The sequence below is a fragment of the Rhincodon typus genome, chromosome 6 (assembly GCF_021869965.1).
Source record: "Rhincodon typus isolate 14 chromosome 6, sRhiTyp1.1, whole genome shotgun sequence".
NCBI classification, from domain to species: Eukaryota; Metazoa; Chordata; class Chondrichthyes; order Orectolobiformes; family Rhincodontidae; genus Rhincodon; species Rhincodon typus.
The window spans coordinates 19004252-19027311 of NC_063337.1; the positions used below are offsets into that span (position 1 = coordinate 19004252).

Sequence of the window (23060 nt, forward strand, 5' to 3'; positions counted from 1 at the left end):
CTGGATCTGATACATGCAAGATGAATGGCATCAACTTCTAGTCTGCTTTAAGCAACCATTAAGTTCTGTATTTCATTATTACATTGCTCTTTGTGGATCTTGTGTGTAAGTTGGCCACCCTGTTTCCCCCAGGGCAATGGTAACTGTACTCCAAAATGCACTAAACTAGCTGTAAGGCACTTTGGGGAAATTCTGAGGTCAAAAGGCACTTTTAAATGCAAATGGATCTTGCTTTTCACTTGTGCATGCATTCAATTCTGGCCACTCACCTCAGGAAGAATATATTGGTCTTGGAGGGACTGCAGCACAAATACGCCAGAATGATATTGGGCACAAAAGGATTACATTGTGAGGACATGTTTGATAAAATTGGCTTGCATTCTCTTTAATTTTGAAAATTAGAGGTGAACCAAATAGGGTTTCCTTTGTGATTTTCGGGTTTTAATTGTATTGACAAAGAGAAATTATTTTCTCTGTTGAAGGAGTGCAGAACAATGGGCCATAATGTTAAAATTGGAAGAAGGTCGTCTAGGGATTGTTAGAAAGCATCCCTTCACAGGGAAGGTAGTGGAAATCTGTAACTTCTCTCCTCCTGGAAGGACAGGTTAAAACTACAAGCCAATTGAACATTTTAAATGTGAGATTGATATTTGCTTGACTATTGTAATAATGGATATGGATCAAATCAGGCAGATGGGATGCAGATCAAACATGATTTAACTGAATGACAGAGCAGGCTTAAGTAAATGACAACTCCTGTTGCTGTGTACTTATGTACAAACACGCGCACGAACGTCCTATACAACGCATTTGTTTGTTATGTCTCAGCTAAAGTTTCCATTTTCTTAATATGCAAATTCCAACCCACTGTTGAATTAGATTTACACAAAATTGCATTTACTTTCATAAAATAGGGAGTCATCACAGTTCACAGACAGACACCATACCAATAAAACAAAAAGCAGATGGCACAGAATCCTTGTGCAAACATTTAACAACTGAGTGACTAAGCAAGGTAATTTTAGAAAAAGGAAAGGTGGTCCAATCAAATTGTTAAGTGTAATAATTTAAACAAAAATTCTACACTAGTCACTTTTTCCACCTTCCTGTCAACCATAAGCAAAATTATACTTGCTGCAGCTCAAATTAAACTCACTTAGTTGGCAAAAGGAAACATCTGCAGATTGTGAGTGCAGATTAATAGTTAATACAGAAATAGTTTAACTCTACACCTAATTAAGAGCCAACATTCATTTGAGACTTTGCAAAGCTGTGGGAAAATAGAATTAAAGTCACAGAACTGTTTCACCTTCTCCCTAGAATTCACCCACACCAACACCATGAAAATGTGTTCTTCCCTAGCTTATTGTTCCAGCTCGTGCGGCCAAGAACAATGATGTAAGTTAGCTGAGATAACAAGGTGTAGAGCTGGATGAACACAGCAGGCCACAGAGAACCCTCACTGGTTTCTCCATCAGAATCCTATTTCAACAAACTTTGTCATGCATTGATTTTCAGTTTTCTTGCTTTCAGGTTCTGCCATAGTCTTATTGAACCCTCTCTGGAAAATTGAACCTTGGTACCCATTCTCCTTTCAAGCTCTGAAAGCTGATGTTTGATACGCTTCCTGAACTGAATCGATAAAGTCCACTTGTTAGGTGAACATAAGAGCTCCCATGACACTGTTTTGAAGAAACGTAGAAGAGCTTTCTTTCGTGTCTTGACAAATATTTTTATCCCTCAGCCAGTACCACATGAAATATCTGGTTGCTAACACATTACTGTTTATGTGATTCTTGTCAACTGTGTTGCCAACATTGCAATAACAACTGCATCATACACCATTGACTAAAAGGATTTGTTAATTCCAGAGGTTGTGGAAGATGCAATATGAGTGAAAGTTTTTTTTCCCTTTAACTTGGTTGCAAACATCTTCTGAAATTAGGTTCCAATGCCTCCTCAACAGATCCATCCAAATCTGCTACAGTAAGGACAACATCTCATGTCAACATGGCAATGTCTTCTTGTTTCCCTTCACATTGAACACCATCCTAACTTGAAAATATATTATTTTTATATCATTGTTCCTTTATCATAACTGGATTCAAAATGCTGGAACACCCGACTCACAGCACTGTGTTTGCCTACCTCTCAGCCTGCTGGGATTCAAGAAAGTGACTTGCCATTACATTCTCAACCATGTTCAAAAAAGCATGAATGAGAACGATGTAGTTTATGCATGTAATTGGTAGTACATCAAAGGCAAATTACTAGTGTGCCAGGGATCTAGTTAGTGGTACAATATAAATATGGTTCTAGGGCTATGGGATTTATAGGCAGAGGGGAAATGTTCCATTCTTTAAATCCGATTAATTAATTGTGGCAAGCAGTTAGTCACAAATGAAATTGTGCAGCTTCATAAAATGAACATCTATGTTCCAAATTGAAGTCTCTGCCAGTGTACATTGAAGTGATACGTAAACAGTGGTGGGCGCCAGGGTTCCTACATGCACATTCATTGCTTGTTGTCTTCGCTCAGTCATGTGTTTATTACAAACCCAGAACTTTTCCTGTTTCCAGTCTTGCTCTGCCAGTGCCCCACAAAGCGCTTGTTGTAATTTGTCACCAGCGAACAGTTTTTCTTGCTGCGTCTGTGTAATGTGAATGTGTATTTGAAGCACATGCAATTGATGAAATGGTATCTGAAAGACTAGTGGTGAAAGTTTTGGTATTGTATGATACATTAGCTCATTTTATGATGTTTTGAGATTAAAGGCAGAGCTAATGGCTTAGCACATTAGAGCCCTTACTGTATTTTGACATGTATTCCAAAAATTTGTACATTGCAATAATATGTTCACATTCTTCTTTTCCCTCATAAACAATTAACATCTTTGTATGAATTTAACCTACAAAGCACACACCACTTTTGATGAGAAGTAAAAGTGGATGGAGAGGAGCTTGCTTATTACTTTACAGATGATACTTCTGATCAGATTATTTTCTTGATATATCTGAAAATAGAAAACAATTAATATGTACAGTATTATACTGTACATTTCAAAGTTAATAAAAAAAACTTCCATTGATTATGAAATGCTGAATCTGTAACAATGAAAGTTAATGACCATTTGGGATGAAATTCTTCCATTTTCTGGCATTTCAAATTCTGAAAACTGTTTATATATGCAGTGAAAATAATTTCACTTTTTTTACAAGATGATTCAATATGCAAAGTTTTTTTTGTCACAAGTAATTTTGATCCACTTATGACTTATTGGAGGAGTACTGGTGCAATTTAAATTTCCTTCGTGCATATGCATTCCTCATTCCTGTTGTTTCTTATATCATGGTTCATGGCTTATGTTTTAGAATACCTAAATATTGCAAACCACTTACAATAACACCGTCTTTATGCAAAACAAAAGACTTCCCAGGAGAACCTAGAAAGATGGGGTCCATCAAACATGTAAAAATGCTCTGTTTATATACCGTATATAATTAACCATTACAAAATTTAATGAGTGTTCTTGTGCAGGTGAGCTTTTCTCACACAGGGTAGGAGAGAAAGTAGAAAGAAACAACTGTTAATCTAACTGAGACTAGCAGCTGTGTTTGACATTGACAGGTGCCTGCCAGCAATGACTCAGTCTCTTGATCAAGAGACTAAGTGTGACTGTGACTGAGCTTCAGAACACATAAAAGTGGTGTATTTGAGAATGTCTGAAAGATTTTGAAATTATCTTATAACTAAATTACTATTTTACTCCAAAAGTAGATTTTCTGCTGTCATTTTGGTTTTTAAATGATTCACATTTTGCTGTTAACAAGATGTTACCCTTTTGTTCGCTTGGGTCAGCTGAACTTTTTGACCTGCAGTGATAATTCACTGTGCACTTCACCTTATAGGTTTCATTCAGTATGTTTGTCAGGTTTTGGAACTAATGAAGGATATAATGATGTAGATCAATCACAATTCTATTGAATGGCACAGCAGGCTTGAGGGACAGAATGGCCTACTCCTTTTCCTATTTCTTACGGTACTGTGTAGTGATTCAGTGTAGAAGATGCAGTTGGCATTGATGATGAGCAGAAATTTAATACTTGACATTTTTATGATACCCAAAGGGTTGTGAATCTGCGGAATTCGCTTCCCAGTGAAGCAGTTGAGGTTACCTTATTGAATGTTTTAAAGACAAGGATAGATTTTTGAACAACAAAGGATTTAAGGGTTATGGTGAGCGGGTAGCTAAGTGCAGCTGAGTCCATGAAAAGATCAGCCATGATTTTATTGAACGGCGGAGCAGGCTTGAGGGACCAAGTGGCCTAGTGCCACTACTGTTTCTTATTTTCTTACGTTCTTATGATTGCACCAATATTCACGACTCCTGAGAAACTGAAGAAATCTATATCCAAAAGCAGCAAGAGCTGGATAATATCCAGGTTTGAGCTGACAAATGGCAAGTAACATTCATGCCACACCATTCTGATGTGGAATTATATTGCTGCTCCTTCACTGTCGCTGTGTCAAAATCCTGGAACTCCCTCCCTAATATCACAATTTGTGTTCCTACACCTCAAGAACTGCAGCGATTCAAGACAGCAGCTCACCATCACCGCCCATAGTGCAATTAGGGATAGGCAATAAATGCTGGCCCAGCCAGAAAGCCCACATGTCATGAATGCATAAAAATATCTGCCATGATGTCTCCCACGTTCAATTAGCCTCCAGATTGATTCTTAAGTTAATGCATGAGGAATAAGTTTCAAAGTACTGGAGAATGACTAATGTTAGTAGAACTGCATCCTCCATTAACTAATGCTGTCAAGCAAGAAAGGTAAAATTTAAGAAAGGAAGAGAAATCAAGGTTGAACCAATTTTGAGGATTCTGTCATTTGATGATGGGATATATATATAAATATTTATGTACATATCTTCTCAAAAAACATGGCAATAGGCAGCGGCAAGCAGGCTCAGCAACGTGGAAATGTGGCGGCAGCGTTAGAGGCAAGTTTGGGTTCCGGGCAGCGTCTGCTTCCAGCGTGGATTCCGGGAGACAGAGGTGAGTTTGGGCCCAGTACGAGACCCAGCAACACCAGCAGTGGCTGCATCAGCGAGGTGGGCCCAAGGTTGACTCATGGCGAATGCAGAGTTGAGTTTGAGCCAGTTCAGTACCCAGCAGCATCAGTGGTGTCTGTATTGGTGAGGTCCAGCGAGGGCGTTGGTGGAGGCTAGATGGTGCCAAAGAGTGGTGATTTTCGTTAATGTGGCAGTGGTGTGGCGTAGGGGACTCATGCCTGGCTACCAGGCCCATAGCCCATGACAAAGTACTTAACAAGAAGGACTGGAAAGTTGGACTCTTCCTTTATTTCTTCATTTTTCTGCCACTTTATTCAATGTTTTGGTTATTTTTCTATGTTTTAAGATGGCACTGGAGAGTGGCAACACTATACAATACATTTTACTGCATTTGTTACAAGATACACCTGGCAATAAATAAATCAAATAAAGACGGGGAAAGAATCAAGAGCGAATAAAGTTGATGATATAAATTAGAATGGATTGAGCACCTAATGGCCTCTGGAAATGCGGTGACATAATATTTGACAGGGTCTGGACAGGAAACTAAGATTGGGTTGAAAGAATGGACAGAATAGGCAAATCAGCAAAGGAAAAGTCAATAACATATGAAAGATGAGCAAAGTTGGGATTTTTTTGGAAAAGGGGCATTGAAATGAAAACGTCAAGTCTATGAAGGGAACTGACAAAAGTCTTTTAGAATGTCTTTTTTTATACTAACAGACAGTGTTTAAAAAAGTAAAGTTAAAAGAGCAAAAAGGGAAATTAGATGGATGTTCTGCGGATCAACTTAGCAGGCAATTTGTTGAAGCAGGCAGTATAAATTGAATTGAGGAATAATTAGGTGTATTTGTAAACAACATGAAATAATGAGGAACATGACTTCAAAATGGATAAAATTGCCTCTGAAACACAGTCAGGCTTGTTGAGCCATAATGGCATTTTGCTGTTTCTTAAAATTATTTGTTTCCAAACTAGCATAATATATAATGTGTACTTCATTGTACACAATGCAACTTTCAGAGTTGTGAGCTGGTCGATTGGTCTTATTTTGGGAACCATTTCCACCATAATGTTGGCAATCTTTTTTGCTGAAGGAAATGTTTCTGGATTATAGAAGAGACAGTGTAGCTTTAGGAATTATTTAACTTTTGACACTGGCCAGAGAGTTGAATGAATTACCAAGATTCTGAAACACCAGGTTTCTGGTTTTGAAAAATAGCTGGTTTTTCACAGAAATTTTTTCAGGTAATTGCAACTAAGCAGAAAGGATCCTAATTAGGAATGATTTTGGGAAGAGGAACTGCAGATGTTAAAAACATTAAAACCAAAGCTGCTGATGGATGGTGCAAATTTAATTTAATCTCAGTTTAGTTTTTGGTAGCCATGGAGTTTACTCCCCAGGTGTTAACTGATAGAATCAAAGAGAAAATATTAAAAGTAGCAGCCTTGTATGTAAAAGAGACAAAGTACACATGCTCATCACTGTTAATGAGCATGCCAAATTTAATTGGTCTGTGACTTGTACAGCAGTGAAGCAATGGAGTTTATCAAAAGTAAAAAGATAGTTTATAATATTTTCTCAGCCTGGCCAGACAACATTGTAATAATATTTTGATGCAGGTTAAAAAGGCTTTGTAACATTTCTGAGAAGCACACGGTCACTTGGAAAACTATTCAATTATATAAAAATATTCAAAACATAGGCATAGATCAATTGGGTCAAAAGATTTGTATTCTTTGTTCATCCTTGTGTAACTAAATAACTGCCTGAAACTGTTAATTGGGTCCATCCAGGAACATTTTTGGGAAGAGCAATTTCATTTATTGAATGTATTCAGATACAAGAAAATAGTAGATCAGGAATTCAATAAACCTGTCAAGTACTGCGTATTTCTGGTGGGATTTAATCCAGGCAATAGTGGTCTTGACCCCCAGAAGGAGGGCCTGTGTTGCCAAGCATTAGTGACATGCAGCAGCTTTTCCCCAGGAAGCACTAAATGAGCATTTTTTGGTGACTGGGCAGGAAGACCAAAGACTGAGCTTAATTGGGACAGAAGCAGGACAGTGGAGGTATTCCCACCCAACAAATTCCTACCTGAATAAATGCCCTTCCAATCTCCACTTTGAGTGAGGGCATTAGCTTACCCATAATTTACATTTAAAAAGAAAGTAACAAGTAGAGACCAATATATGAAGGATATTGAACTTGAAGCTCCCGTACTCTGCACCAATTTACATCTGTAATCTGGCAGATCAGTATAATGAGTTTTAATCTAGATGCTGATAGAAAGTGAATAGAGACCAGCTACTTTGTTGGGGTGAATGAATAAAGGTGGGAAATTTATTGGTAAGACAGCACAGGCATCTTTGACCACCTTGGTTCAGTCTAGGCAAAACATCTACAGCCAGTTTATTTCTGATTCTCTTGTTTTGGGACAGTGAAGAAGAAAATTTTCAAAATATATTTGATGGGATAGGGGGAGGAGAACAAAGGTCATTTTTCATGTGACTGTAGCTCTCTTTAAACGTCTTACCTTAATTGCCATTTAGTCTCTGTTGCCTTTGAGGCCATTCTCAGTTAATGAGATTCATTATTAATTGAAGAAATAATAAACACAGGGACAGATTTGAAGAGGAAGTGTTATGCTTGCCCACTTCATCATGATGTGACGTCTGCATTGGCCTGAATTTGGCGACCTACAGTGAAGCAACGGGCTCCCTGTAATCTTGAAAAACGCTGCCCACAATATATCCAACCAGCTCTGTGATGTAAGTTGCCCTTTCCTGACAGTAGTTTAAATCTCATGCCATGTTAAGGGGATCTCCAGGCAGGCAGCAATAGTGAATGACAGTGTGTCTATCAGCAACCAATTGTATCAAATTATTCAACGCTGAAAACCTAGCAGTAACAAGCAGTTAACATTCTTCACCTTTAATTTTGATTTTCAGATAACGATGTAGATTATGATTGGATTAAGATCAAAGCTTAAACAAATCTGTAATGTTTTTGTATTAAGTGGCTTTTTTTTATTACGGGGAAATTTGACGGCAATTCCAACAAAACAAATTTTTGCTTCTCAAGGCCACTTAAGTTTATATTGGCAACTATGAAGTTAGTTCATTCAACAAGGTGCCACTTCTTAAAGGATCTTGCAGTGAGACCAGCAGCTTAAAAGTGGGAGTTCCTGTCAGTTGAATTGATTTCCCACTGTTTGCAGTCTGGGTCACGGTGACTCAACAGTATATTCTCTGGAGGAATTTTAAATGCTTTTGTGTTTTTTTCAAACCATTGCCTTCTATTTGGATTTGTCAGGGGGAGTTAGTCAGTGTTCTTCAATTGACAATGGAAATTCTGGAGTAGGCTTTCCATCAGAGCCTTGTACCACGTGGCTTTGATGTTACGGGGTTGTGCCCTTTGTTTGTTGGCATTTTTCCACATGGTCAGTAAAACATAGCTGTCAGGAAGAATCATTATAGTGTGGAAGCAGGCCATTGAATCCACACTGACCCTTCGAAGAGCATCCGACCCGGACCCGGGCCCCTACCCTATAACACCACGCTCCCCATGGTTAATTCACCCAGCCTGCACATCTCTGTACACTACGGGCAATTTACCATGACCAATCAACCTAGTCTGCACATCTTTGGACTGTGGGAGGAAACCGGAGCACCCGGAGGATACTCACGCAGATATGGGGAGATTATGCAAACTCCACACCCGAGGGTGGAATCAAACCCAGGTCCCTGGCGCTGTGAGGCAGCAGTGCTAACCACTGAGCCACTGTGACACCCCTAAGTCACTGTGCCAGAAGCAACTTCTGTCATTCGGTATTCTTTTGTGGGATCAGCATTAAATTGTTGCCTAAAAGTGTAAATTGCTTCTTCAGAGATTTATTTCCAATCTAGAGTTTTATTTCTCCTTAACTGCACAGTGAAACTCTGTTAGCAGTTGGCTCAGATATCCACTCACTATTTTGAACTAAGGCCTACATAACTGTAAATTATGTCCTTGGCTCAATCCTTAAGATGAGCTGAACTACTTCATCTCAACTGGGCAGCAGTAAGGGCAATTAAAGTTGCCCTCATTAGTTAAAGAGGAAACCAGACCATGGTCATGCCCTGATTATTACTCCTTAAGCTGTGTTAGAGGTTTTAATGGCAAACAAGTTAGACTCAGCCTGCTGGAATAGCCTCTGATGCTATAAATCCAGAGATGCTAATGAATAATAGATTTTGGAAGCCACTGGATAGCACTGAAGTTACTCAAGGATTCTTTGAACTTCTTGTAGATATGAAGAATTTCATTTTCGCATTTTTATTTTTATGTTTGAATTTTCTGATAGATTTGTGATTTCAATGACTGCAGTAAAATAAACATCTTCTTTCCTGGACATCTGCTCATGTCCCTTCGATATGTAATAGTGAGTCTGTTTCTTTTATATGTTTTACAGCAATGTTTACTTGCTGTTACTGTAACCGGCCTTTGCTAATTCAGTGTACAAATCCAAGGATAAAATATTTTCCTACCTGTGTTGAATGGCCAGAAAAGGAGAATGGAGTTTGAAGAAAACTAACTGAGGCTAGATGAATATTTACTCTGAAAATTGTAATAAGGAAAAGGCATAGGGCATTCTGGAAAGATGAGAGTAAATGGGGGAAATGACTTTTATCTGCACTGATTTTGTGGCAATGCTTATTACCTTAGAATGTTTCTAGGAAAGCAGGGACCTAGTATAATCACTTGACTATTAATCCAGAGACACAGGTAATTACCTGGGAACCCAAGTTCAAATCCTACCATGGCAGATGACAAAATTTGATTCAATAAGAATCCAGAATTCAGGGTCTAAAAAGGACCGTATCTATGATGGTTTTTTACAACAAAAGGAAACTCCTGTCCTTACCTGGTCTGGCCTACATGACTCTCCTGACCCACGGTAAAGTGGTAAACTCTTAACTGCCCTCTGGGCAATTAGGGATGGGCAATAAATGCTGACCTTTAAAAAAAATCTTCTGTAAGTTGATGCTGAAACATTATAGTTTTAGCCAGTTCTGATTCAGTTACACTTCCAAGGTTTTTTGAGAACTATTTTTAATTTTGCTGCCTTTTGGAAATCAAACAGTTGCGAGTCAAGATGGTGAAGACTACTGTTGCAAAGAAAAATTTCAAATCCAAATGAGGACACATCAAACCAATAACAGGCTAATTGCAAACTGCTTTGATACTAAATGCTAACATATCCGAGGGGACCATTTTAGGGAAAATGATGAGACAAATGTTTTGGCTGAGCTGTATTCAGACACAGCACAGTGGGTGCAATTAGCAACCCACGCTTGTGTGCAGAATTCAAAGTAACACAAAGAATAACATGAATACTTTTCACAACTACAGTGTTTAATTTCAAATAAAACTGCCTTCCCTTTAAAGGAAGTATTGATGAATAAAAGGCTAAGCTATATTTTTTCACAAAGTGCTCCTCCAAATGCAATTATTACACTGTATACTGCCATATGAGGGGATTCTCTTCCTCACACACCAATAAAAAACAATTCTTCCTGCGTACATGAGTATGTCTGGTACAACACTGAGGAGATAATTGGGAGGTTGTACTGTCATAGGTAGGGTTGGAAACAGAAGTGTTGTTTAATTCACACAGGGACACACATCATGTTCAAAGCCCTTTTTAATTACTGTTGACAACTGAATGGTTTGCTAGGCCATTTCAGAGGTCAGTTAAGTTTGTTGTGGAGAGATAGTAGGAACTGCAGATGCTGGAGAATCTGAGATAATAAGGTGTAGAGCTGGATGAACACAGCAGGCCAAGCAGCCTGCTGAAGAATGGTCTAGGCCCGAAACGTCAGCTTTCCTGCTCCCCTGATGCTGCTTGGCCTGCTGTGTTCATCCAGCTCTACACCTTGTTATCTAAGTTTGTTGTGGGTCTGAAGACACATATATTCTGAATTGGCTGAGGATATCATTTTCAATTGACAACTGGATATTAGCACAATCTGATAGATTTTTTTGTCCCGATCTCAAATTTTGTTTTAATTGCACATTTATTTAATTGAACATACTTCATCTAGCTAACATGATGGAATTTGTACTCTGATCTTCAGATCATTAGCCCAGGACTTTGGATTCCTGTAAGTGCAAAAGATTGCAAGTGCTGGAAAGAGAAACTGCTGAAAACACTTAGCAGATCAGGTAGCAACTGTGGAGGCAAATGGAATTAACATTTCAGCTTGATGGCTGTTCTAATGAAAGGTAATTGATAAGACCATAAGAAATAGGAACATAAGAATGGGTCTGTTTGGCCCCTTGAGTCTTTTCTGCCTTTCAATAGGATCATGGTTGATCTGAGATTCCTCACGTCACTTATCTGCCCTTTCCCAATTCCCCGACTGATTGAGAATCTATCTATCTCAGCCTTAAATATACTCAAGGACTCTACCCCCACAGTTCTCTGTGGTAAGAAGTTCTAAAGACACTCAACCTGCTGAGGCAAGAAATTGGCATCCTTTAATTCTGAGACTATGCCCTGTGGTCCCAGTCTCTTCCATAAGGGGGAACATCCTGTCAGCATTTACTCTGCCAAGCCCCTTAAGAATCCTATATGTTTCAATGGGATCATCTCTCATTCTTCTATACTCCAGTGAGTAAAGTCCCAACCATTTCAGCTTTGCTCACAAGACAATCACTCCATACCAGGGATCATCCCAGTGAACCTTCTTGGAACTGCATCCAATGAAATGATATCTTTCATTCAATAAAGAGACCAGAACTGTACACACTACTGCAGATTTGGTCTCACCAGCACCTTTGTACAGTTGCAATAAGGCTTCCCTACTCTTAAACACCAACCCCTGAAATAAGAGCCAACATTCCATTAGCCTTCCTGATTACTTGCTGCACCTGTCTTCTAGCTTTCTGTGTTTCATGCACAAATATCCCCAAGTCCCTTGATGTTGCAGCTTTCTGTAATTTTTCTCCATTTAAATAATATTCTATTCTTTTGCTCCCTGTTCAAAAATGAGAAACTTCACATATTCCCATATTATACTCCATTTGCCAAATTTTTGCCCATTTACTTAATCTATCAATTTCTCTGTAAATTGTATCTTTCTTGCAACTTGCCTTTCTACTTGTTTTTGTCGTCTTCAAATTTGGCTGCAGTACTTTCACGTTCTTCCTCCAACTCATCAATATACATCATAAACAGTTGCAATCCAAGCACTGATTCCTGTGGAACCCCACTGGTCATGGGTTGCCAACCTGAAAAGAATCCCTTATCCATGCTCATCATTTCCTGCCCATAAGCCAATATATTACCTCCAACACCATGGGCTCTTACTTAAGATTTAATGTTTTGTAAGGTACCTTGTCAAATGCCTTCCAGAAGTCCAAATACGACATATCTACTGATTCTGCTCTATCCACTCTGGTTGAGACTTCCTCAAAAAACTCTAATTTATCAGTCAAACATGATTTCCCTTTCATGAAGCCATGCTGATTCTATGTGATTAGATTATGGTTTTCCAAATGTTCTGTTATTACATCCGTAATACTTTTCGAAAAACAGATGTTCAGCTAATCGACCTGTAGAGACTGCTTTTTGCATCCCTCCCTTTGTCTAAAAAATTAAATCTTGCACTTGCTACAGATGCTGCTGGATTGGTTGAGTATTTCCAGCCAATTCTGGTTTTACCTCTTGGCTGTCAGTCTGGTATGAACTACTATATTATCGTTTGAATATACATGGTGAGCAGGGTGGCTGACTAACCATTTAAGGGCTTCTGGACAGCACGACTCGGGGATAGTCTAGCATGGTCACCCTAATACAGGATGTTGGTAACTCTGACCAGCATGGCCTTATGAGGGTGATCAAGATGAAAATCAAGCTGGAGAATCAGAGACAACACTGAGAGAGTTAGGCATGATGTTGGATGACAATAGTTCATTGAAAGCACTTAGGAATATCCTAAGAAATTGGAAATGTAGTTTAAAATAAAACAGGGTTTTTTCAGAAGGGAATGATTTTCAAAGTGGGAATATGACTGAGAAGCCATTTTCATTAAAGCGGTGAACTTAAGTGCTCACATTAGTCTGACTTGCCTTAGTAGTTTATTTTTAGGGCGAAGAACATTTTGTACCCATGTGGAAACAAAAGACAATTATTTTTATTAGGTGATCCTAGGAATTAATTGGTGCAAGACTAATTTGCATTCCATCACTGATCTTCCAGCGCTAACATTTTTTTGGTTCCTGTTCCACCTGCTTCAACACCAGCAACCTCCTTCAACTCTCACTCAATAACTTGCACCTGTTGCCTCCCTGGTGGATTTCAAAAGACCCTTCCCTCATTCTGTTCACTTTTTGTCCCCTATGCAGCGCCTACTGATCATGTACTGGCATGCCAAGGGTCTTTGATTAACTTTCTGCACATGAGGACCAGTGATAAAAGCATATTTTCTTGCCTGTAGCAAGTGACTATTTCCTTCAAAGGTTTTTGAGCTAAACAGAGGAGAAAAAAAACTAAGAACTCAATTTGTGGCTTTAATTTTGCTTTCACTTGTGGCATCTTTCAAGGACACCCCTAGCAACTACTCCAAAAGCATCATTGGCTGGAGCTCAGAGTCAAAGGTACTTGTTCTATTTCTGGAAGGTCAAAACCTGTCCCTTTGTACAAAAATATCCACAAGTCATTTAACCTGTCAACACTGTGTTGTATTTTTTTCTAATTACTTGTGGTTTCTTTAGCTGTCTTGTACAAGTAAAGCAAATATAATAGTGCAGAAAAACTGTTGCAGGAGATAAGGAACGAAATCAGAATGTCAAGCAATTGTGGTAACTATCATAAATTATTTTCAAATATTTACTAATTGATCTGGAAAAATTGGCCTTTCAATGTGGCTTTGATCCCTTTGTTTATTTGAATGCCTTATTGAGACTTGTTTTGATATGTAATTTAATCCTTCTGTATCTGTCACTGTCTTCTTCCAGCAACTTGCTACATTCGAAATTTATGTTTTACCCAGAGTAGCCACTTTATTTTCCATGTCATTCTGTAGTTAAAAGTAAGCCTTGAACCATTTCCGGCACATATACTGATATGATTTTGAAAGAAAACCTTGGCTGGAATTAATATCGTAAAACGGCTGATCCTTGTAGCAAATTGTAGCAATAGTGTAGATTTTTTGTTTACATTTTTTGAAGCAGATAAACCCAAGACTTCATATCTTGACTTGGTACCATCAATGCATATAATTTAAGTCAAAATTACTGCTATTAAACTCCTAAAAATTTTATTTTACCTTGGTTATCTCTTCTGTTGGACTATCAGTGATACACAGCAAAAGAAATTGACATAGCAATCTGACACCACTACCAAAGACATTTTTCCCTCCCCACCCTTATCTGCACTCTCTCCGTGACTCCCTTGTCCACTCCACACCCCCCTCCAGCCCCACCACCCCTGGCACTTTTCCCTACAACCTGAGCAAGTGCTACACCTGCCCCTACACCTCCCCCCATCCCAGGCCCTAAGAAGACCTTCCACATCAAACAGATGTTCACCTGCACATCTGCTAATGTGGTATACTGTATCCACTGTTCCTGTTGTGGCCTCCTCTACATCGGGGAAACCAAGCGGAGGCTTGGGGACCGCTTTGCGGAACACCTATGCTTGGTTCGCAACAAACAACTACACCTCCCAGTCGCGAACCATTTCAACTCCCCCTCCCACTCCTTGGACGACATGTCCATCCTGGGCCTCCTGCATTGCCACAACGATGCCACCCGAAAGCTGCAGGAACAGCATCTCATATTTCGCTTGGGAACCCTGCAGCCCAATGGTATCAATATGGACTTCACAAGCTTCAAAATCGCCCCTCCCCCGACCGCATCCCAAAACCAGCCCAGCTCGTCCCCGCCTCCCTAACCTGTTCTTCCTCCCACCTATCCCCTCCTCCCACCTCAAGCCGCACTCCCATGTCCTACCTACTAACCTCATCCCGCCCCCTTGACCTGTCCGTCCTCCCTGGACTGACCTATCTCCTCCCTACCTCCCCACCTACACTCACCTTTACTGGCTCCATCCCCGCCTCTTCGACCTGTCTGTTTCCTCTCCACCTATCTTCTCCTCTATCCATCTTCTATCCACCTCCCCCTCTCTCCCTATTTATTTCAGAACCCCCTTCCCCTCCCCCATTTCTGAAGAAGGGTCTCGACCCGAAACGTCGGCTTTCCTGCTCCTGTGACATATTTTCCACCTGTCTGCCTGGTACTTATTTCAGACTTGATTGTAATGAGATACTGGGACCAATGATTTCTGTCCAGGCCCCTGAGGAGGTGGTGTGAATTTCTTGAATTTCTACAGATAAGATATATCTTTGAATTCCAACAGTCACGATATTTTGTTTCCTTGTGATGAAAAGTGTGTAAAGTAAGTAGTGAATTGCTTTATCTGTTTGCTGACACCACACATTGATGATGATTTCCCATTCTGTATGCACACAATATTAAGCTGAATTAAAATAAAATTACATTATAAAATCACATTATTTAGCAGTTCATTTCTGCTACCAGATATGTTTTGTTTATTAACATTGCACATTTAATTGCATTTTGTAAATATTTATTACTCAATTTATGAGGTATCGCTGCTAATGCACATGTTTTTTTGGTGTCAGCAAATGCAGCCCATTTTAAGTACTTCCTCAATGATTGTGCTATATTTACAGAGCAGTATTTGCACTCTTCAAAAGTGTTAGGTAAATTGCTTTTGCAGCATTTCAGTGTGAATAGAATCCCTGCAGTGTGGAAACAGGCCCTTTGGTCCAACAAGTCCATACTTACACGTCCCCAATAACCCACCTAATCTACAAACCTGGAACACTACGGGCAATTTAGCATGGCCAATCCACCTAGCCTGCACATCTTTGGACTGTGGGAGGAAATGGGAGCACCCAGAGGAAACCCACGCAGACACGGGGAGAATGTGCAAACTCCACACAGACAGTCATCCAAGGGTGGAATTGAACCCAGGTGCCTGGTGCTGTGAGGCAGCAGTGCGAACCACTGAGCCACTGTGCTGCCCCTATGTGGTAGGCTGTTCCGAAAAGTGTTCTATGTCCATCCTGCTACAGATCTGTGTGTATGTGCATGTGTCCGCCATATTTTCTTCTCTCTTCATTTGTCTCTGTCCATCTCCCTCTTTTTTCCTTTCATTTCAGCTGAGTGTACCTCTCTCTCTCTCTGTCTCTCATTTCAACATGGGTTCCCTCTCTGTCCTCCTCCTGGCAGTGACTCTTTCTTACATTGTCTGACATTAGCTGACATGGTATGGAGGTGCTGGTGTTGGACTGGAGTGGACAAGGTCAGAAGTCACATGACACCAGGTTATAGTCCAACAGGTTTATTTGAAATCACAAGCTTTTGGAGCACTGCTGAAGGACTTCACCTGATGAAGGAGCAGCGCTTAGCTTGTGATTTCAAATAAACCTGTTGGACTATAACCTGATTTTGTGTGACTTCTGAATTTGTCTCTCATAACCTGGCACCTTCTGTTGCACCACACATCCTCTGTCCCTTTGTGAGGTTAACAGGTTTGTAATTTCTGGTGTCTACCAGGGACAATTTTGCCTGTCCCTTTGAAGATTCTGGCCTGTTCTTCCACAGCACCAAGCCATGACATACATATGTTTACTTTCTTCCTAAGTTATTCCACTCAACTCCTTGTCAGGTAGTAATAGTGTTCTGGTCTCCAAATAATAGGTCTACAATAAGTGATGTCGCTCAAAATATTTTTGTATTTTCTATGCTGCATTACCCTTCCCCCACACCCTTGTCTCCCAACTGCGCCAATCCATGTTCTTCGTTATTGAAAGTAGTCAGGCGTACAAAGGTACTAGTCTACAGAAGACAATGTATTTATTCAGATAGATTCTTTGAATCTGCTCTTAGCTCTATGCAAGTAAATGAATTTTGAGTCATTAAAATCTCACCCCAATGTGGGTGAATCCAATGAATGATGCCAATGCATGTTAGTGGAGTAGCCAGCTTTGTGATCTTGCAACTAGGATTAATTGTACCTTCATTTAATACTCGCAGTTCTACTACAAAGTGATTAGAAATGGGAATTTTTTTGTGAATTGTTGAACCTGTATAGCCAAGGCGCCGAGTGCAGCATTTCTGTCTGGATCAGTGAAGTTGGCGCTGACTAATGTTTCTACAGAAAAATTTGGACGGTCTTCCAAAAGCCATTCATGCAATTAAACAATCAGGACGGTTCCAATACTGAGATAACAAGGTGTAGAGCTGGATGAACACAGCAGGCCAAGCAGCATCAGAGGAGCAGGAAGGCTGACGTTTCAGGCCTAGACCCTTCTTCAGAAAAAAAAATTTCCAATACTGTTTTTTGAGAGACGCTGTCTGAATCCTTTAATCCATAAAGAGACTCTGATTAAAAATGTCATTTGCATATTTGGCTCTTGTTGTTTATGGGTTGGTGTTTTAAATAAACTTCCATGGTCTGGCATATCCTTCACTCTCCCTTTACCATCAGCCCTGGTTTAATGAAGATTGCGGGAGGGTATGCCAGGAGCAGCAAAAGGCACATGTAAAAAGAGATGTCAACAAATAGCACAGGCAGAAAATGATAGACAGATCTAAGTGATTCCATAAACAACAAGTAAGATCTGCAGCCCTTCCACACACAGCTGTGAATGGTGGTAGACAGTTAAACAACTCACTGGAGCAGGAGATTCCACAATCTTTCCCATCCTCAGTGATAGAGGAGCCCTGCACATCAGTGCAAAAGATACAGCTGTAACATTTGTGACAATCTTCAGCTGAAAGTACCAAGTGGATGATCCATCTTGGCCTTCTGTGGCAGACCCTGGCATACCTGTCTTCAGCCAATTCAATTCACACCACGTGGTATCAAGATATGCCTGAAAGCATTGGATATGACAAAGGCTATAGGCTCCAACAACATTCTGACCATTGTCCTGAAGACTTGTGCTCCAGAACATGCCAATTCCCTAGCCAAGCTCTTTCAATACAGTTGCAACTCTGACATCTGCCTGACAATGTGGAAAATTGCTCAGTTATGTCCTGTACACAAAAATCAGGATATATCCAACCTGGCCAATTACCGCCCCATCAGTCTACTCTTGATCATCAGTAAAAAGACTGAAGATGTCATCGACAGTGCTATCAAGCAGCACCTGCTCAGCAATAACCTGCTCAGTGACGCCCAGTTTGGGTTCCGCCAGGACCACTCAGCTCCTGACCTCATTACAGCCTTGGCTCAAACATGGACAGAAGAGCTGAATTTCAGGGGTGAGAGAAAAGTAATTGCCCTTGACATCAAGGTTGCATTTGACCAAGTGTAGCATCAAAGAGCCCTAACAAACCTGGAATCAATGAGAATTGAGGGAAAACTCTCCACTGGTTAGAGTCATTCCGAGTATAAATGATGGAGGTCAGTCACCTTCAGCTCCGGAACATCGCTGCAAGTGTCCTAGGCCCAAAAAATTTTCAACTGCTCCATCAATGACCTTCACTCCATCATTAGGTCATAAGACATAGGAGCAGAAGTAAGCCATTGAGCCCATCGAGTCTGCTCCCAAGGTCAGAAATGGCAATGTGCAATCGTCAGCGAATGTTCATGACCATTTGTGACTCCTCGGGTACTGCAACAGTTCATGCCCAAATGTGGCAACACCTGGATAGCATCCAGGTTTGGGCTGATAAGTGGCAAGTAACATTTATGCCACACAAAAGGTAGCTAATAGCAATTTCCAACAAGACAGAAACTACTCATTGCACTTTGACATTCAATAGCGTTACCATCGCCACTGTCAATGTCCTGCGGTCACCATTGACTAGGAACTATTCTCGTGAATCTTTACTGTACGCTCTTTAACACCATCATATCCTTCCTGCAGTGTGCTGCCTAGAACAGGACCATTTTCGGTTAAAAGTTGTTAATAACTGTTAATCTAAAAGTATATATCTCAGGATTGTTTAATGAATGCATTTCTAAATTGATTATAGGCATCTTGAATGCATGTATTCCATCCAATCCAGTGGTTAAGTTAGAATCTGATGAAGAGAATATTGTATCCCTGAACAAGCTGATATTATCAAAAGTGGGAGCTGGTAGTTTGAAATGAGATGTTTTATTTTTCCTGGGGGAGTTTTAAAATGATACAACCATGAAATGGTGAAGAAATCTAGGTAAGCAGAGAGTGTCTGATGTCAAGTGGACTGATCTTAAGATTAATATTACTGGCATGAAGAAATAAAATTTTAAACAAGACGATTAGAATGGAACGTGTTACCATGAATCAGTCTTGAAGACTAGCCAGTCGTGGCATGTCAGAGGGAATTAGATAAAGATTGGAAGAAGGACAGTATGAAAGGATGAACATGGGGAGCTCCATTGTGGAACAAGAATTAGTGCAGTCACAAACAGTTCAAGTGGTGACTGACTGATTTACATTTCTGTCACTCTTGTTCAGCAACCATTGCAAAAAGTTATTCCTCCTGAATGTTTTGATGCGCAAAGGTTCAGCAACCAAGTTGGAGCTGTCACAACTGGTTTCTAATTCACTCTCATCTATGGGCTCATTTTGTGTTGTGAATGTTTTTGTTTATTTTAAGAAAATCATTTTGCTCGTTCACACGGAACACTTTGATTTAATGTAATCCACAACCTAATCTTTTGTGAATTGAACTATACTGTTTCAAAGCACACACTTTCTGAGTGTTTTACGGCTTTATAAATAAATGGAGGACTCATGGGATACTTTGTAAAAAGGTTTTGGCCTTCAGGTGATACTAAATATACAGTTAATTATTGTACCTTCCACAAAATGCAATGATTTAATGTTTGACATATTTTTGACCGAAGATTCAATGTTTTCTTCGAAAACTGTCTAGGCCCGAAACGTTAGCCTTCCTGCTCCTATGATGCTGCTTGGCCTGCTGTGTTCATCCAGCTCTACACCTTGTTATCTCAGATTCTCCAGCATCGGCAGTTCCTACTATCTCTGATACAAAGTCTATTCTTATTTGGCCAGCCATATAAGTACTGTATATTTCAAAAGTTGGCACAATAATTGCCCATTATTAACCGTATGTAATACCTAATGAAAACTTTTATTGATCAATCCTTTGAAGTACACTGTACTGTTACAAAACAACCTAAACCAATGTGAACCATACAAAAAAAAAGGAATCTCTGCAAACTGATTTCAATAACTCCCTGTCACAAGATATTGTCATCCTTTAAACCTGACCTTGGTATCAACCACTTTATCTTTCCTTATGTATCATACTGCCAAAAGTATTCAAAAGAACAATCAAATAAAGTAATTGAAAATCTGCTCAAATATTGTATTAGCTCCGTGCTGGGACCCGTGCTGTAAAAACAAATACAGCTGTACAAATGCCCAAAGATTAAGGTACATTTTAAAATTATAGATATGTTTTGTCTCTGATATACAACACACAGATATAACAGAAATAAATTTTGTTACATGAATAAATCAGCATTTTCAAGGGACATAACACCAAGCATTTCACAGGAGCATTATTGAGCAAAACAAGCTGCAGCGTGAGATGTGAAATCTTTGCAAAAGGGAGAAGTTTTAAGGGGCATCTTAGAGGGTAGAGAGATTAAGAGAGGGATTTCCAGCACTTAGGACAGAGTTACTGCTGAATATCATCACTCTCTTACAGAAAATTGTGAATACCCAAGAGGCTAGTTTTAGGGGAGCACAGAGTAGCTGTTGGCAGCTGGTTTCCGAGTTGTTTTTGTTAATTCATGGAATGAGGGTTTTGCTGGCTAGGCCAACATTTATTTTTCATCTCTAATTGTCCTTGAGGAGGTGGCAGTGAGCTTGAGCCAGTTGAGTCTCTGTGGTGTAGCTACACTATAGGTTTGTTGGGGGTCAGAGAGTTCCAGGATTCAAACCGGCGACAGTGTAGGAATGGTGATACATTTCCAAGTCAGGATGGTATGTGGTTTGGAAAGGAAATTGCAAGTCATGGTGAAAAGTGACCTTTGCAATACACAAGCACCCCAATATGACGTCTCCAATAAGATGAATTCCAATTGTCACCCGCTGACCTTCAAGGGCATTACTATTGCTGAAAACCTTACTATCAATGTCCTGGGGTCTTACCATTGATCAGAAACTGAACTGGACCAACCATGTAAGTATCATGGTCAGAAGACAAGGTCAGAGGCTGAGGACTCTGCCACGAGAACTTGCTTTCTGACTTCCCAAAGTCTGTCCACCATCTACAAGGCACATAACTTATGATGGAGTACTCCCCACTTGCCTAGATGAGTACAGTTCCTGCAACACTCAAGAAGCTCAACGATATCCAGGACAAAGTAGCCTGCTTGTGAATTGGCACCACATCTCAGACCTTCCACATTCATTCTATCTATCACCAATGCACAGTGGTAACAGTGAGTACTGCCTGCAAGATACAACAACTCACCAAGGCTCCTTAGATATATTGACACCGGAATTGGGGACAGAAGCAGGCCATTTGGTTCTTTTAAGCTTCCTCTACCATTCAATAAGATCATAGCTGATCTGCTGGTGTTTCAAATTCCACATTTGTGTCTAACCCCTGATAATCCTTGACTCGATTGCCTAACAAGAATCTAGGTAACTCTGACCTAACTGCCTTCATCATTTTCTAACTCAGTAGTTCCAAAGCCACATAACAGTAATCAAAAGAAAGGAGAATGGCAGGGTATTATGTAACTAGTGATCAATTGGGAAACATTGGTGTACAAATGGACTCGAGATGAAACATGCAGTGCAGCAAGCAGTTAGAAAAGCATATGGTATGTTGGCCTTATTGCAGGAGCATTTGAGTACAGGATCAAGAATGTCATGCTGCAGCTGTACAGAACTTTGGTGAGACCACACCTGGGGTTAGTGTATTTTCTCTTTACCTAAGAAAAATTATACTTGCCATAAAGGGAGTGCAATGAAGGTTTTCCAGATTGATTCCTGGGATGGTGCACTTGTCCTGTGAGGTGAGATTGGGTCGATGGGACTTGAATTCACTGGAGTTCAGAAGATTGGGAAGGGATCTCATTGAAACATATAACATCTGCTAGGAATGGACATACTGGATGCAGGATATATTTCAGGGGTTCAAAAATAAGAGGTCATGATCTCAGGATATGTGAACTGAGATGAGCAGATATGTCTTCCCTCACAGGTTGGTAAACCTGCAGAAATCGCCACTACAGACGGCTACGGTGGGAGGGGGGCAAGTCTCTGAAATTCCCATCCAACCAAGATAAAAATAGATAGACTTCTAGAGGCTAAAGATGTCAAGGGGAACGAGCAGGAGTGTGGCACTGAGATAGAAGATTAGCCTTGATTATGTTGACTTTCAAACAGCACCTTCCAAACCCATGACACTACTGCCTAGAAGGGCAACAGATATATGGGAACACCACCACATATAAGCTCTCTTCCAAGCCAAATATCATTCTGACTTGGAATTATATTACCATTCTTTCAGTGTCACTGGGTCAATATCTTTGACTCCCTCCCTGACTTGCATTCTAGGTGTATCGACACCATATGGGCTGCAGTGGTTCAAGAAGGCAGCTTATCACCATATTCTTGAGGGTTACTAGTGATGTCCATAAAAGCAAGCATAGCCAGCAACAACCAGAAACCTTGAATGAACTAAGAAAATAAAATTCTGTGGCCGAGTTGATTATTTTGCAATAACCACAACTGTCCACCATAGGCACTGTACTGGGGAGCGTTGGAATGCTTTAGCCTCGAGGTGACAGTTACATAGATAAAAAGGCAAAATTCCTTGTGGCAAGGAACGTTACTCTGGAGATATTAAGAACTACCGATGCTAGAGCCAGAGTTAACACAGTGTGGAGCTGGAGGAACACAGCAGGCCAGGCAGCATCAG

General features: G+C 40.1%; 1 protein-coding gene across 1 annotated transcript in view; it reads left to right on the forward strand.

The window, feature by feature from the left end:
• Positions 1-4948: 4948 nt before the first annotated feature.
• The window catches only part of mgat4a (alpha-1,3-mannosyl-glycoprotein 4-beta-N-acetylglucosaminyltransferase A), a 156136-nt gene continuing 138024 nt past the window's right edge, over positions 4949-23060 (forward strand). Inside the window, exon 1 of the mRNA XM_048597898.1 lies at positions 4949-5063. Within this exon, the coding sequence (XP_048453855.1) occupies positions 4949-5063 (115 nt within the window). The remainder of the gene's footprint in view (positions 5064-23060) is intronic.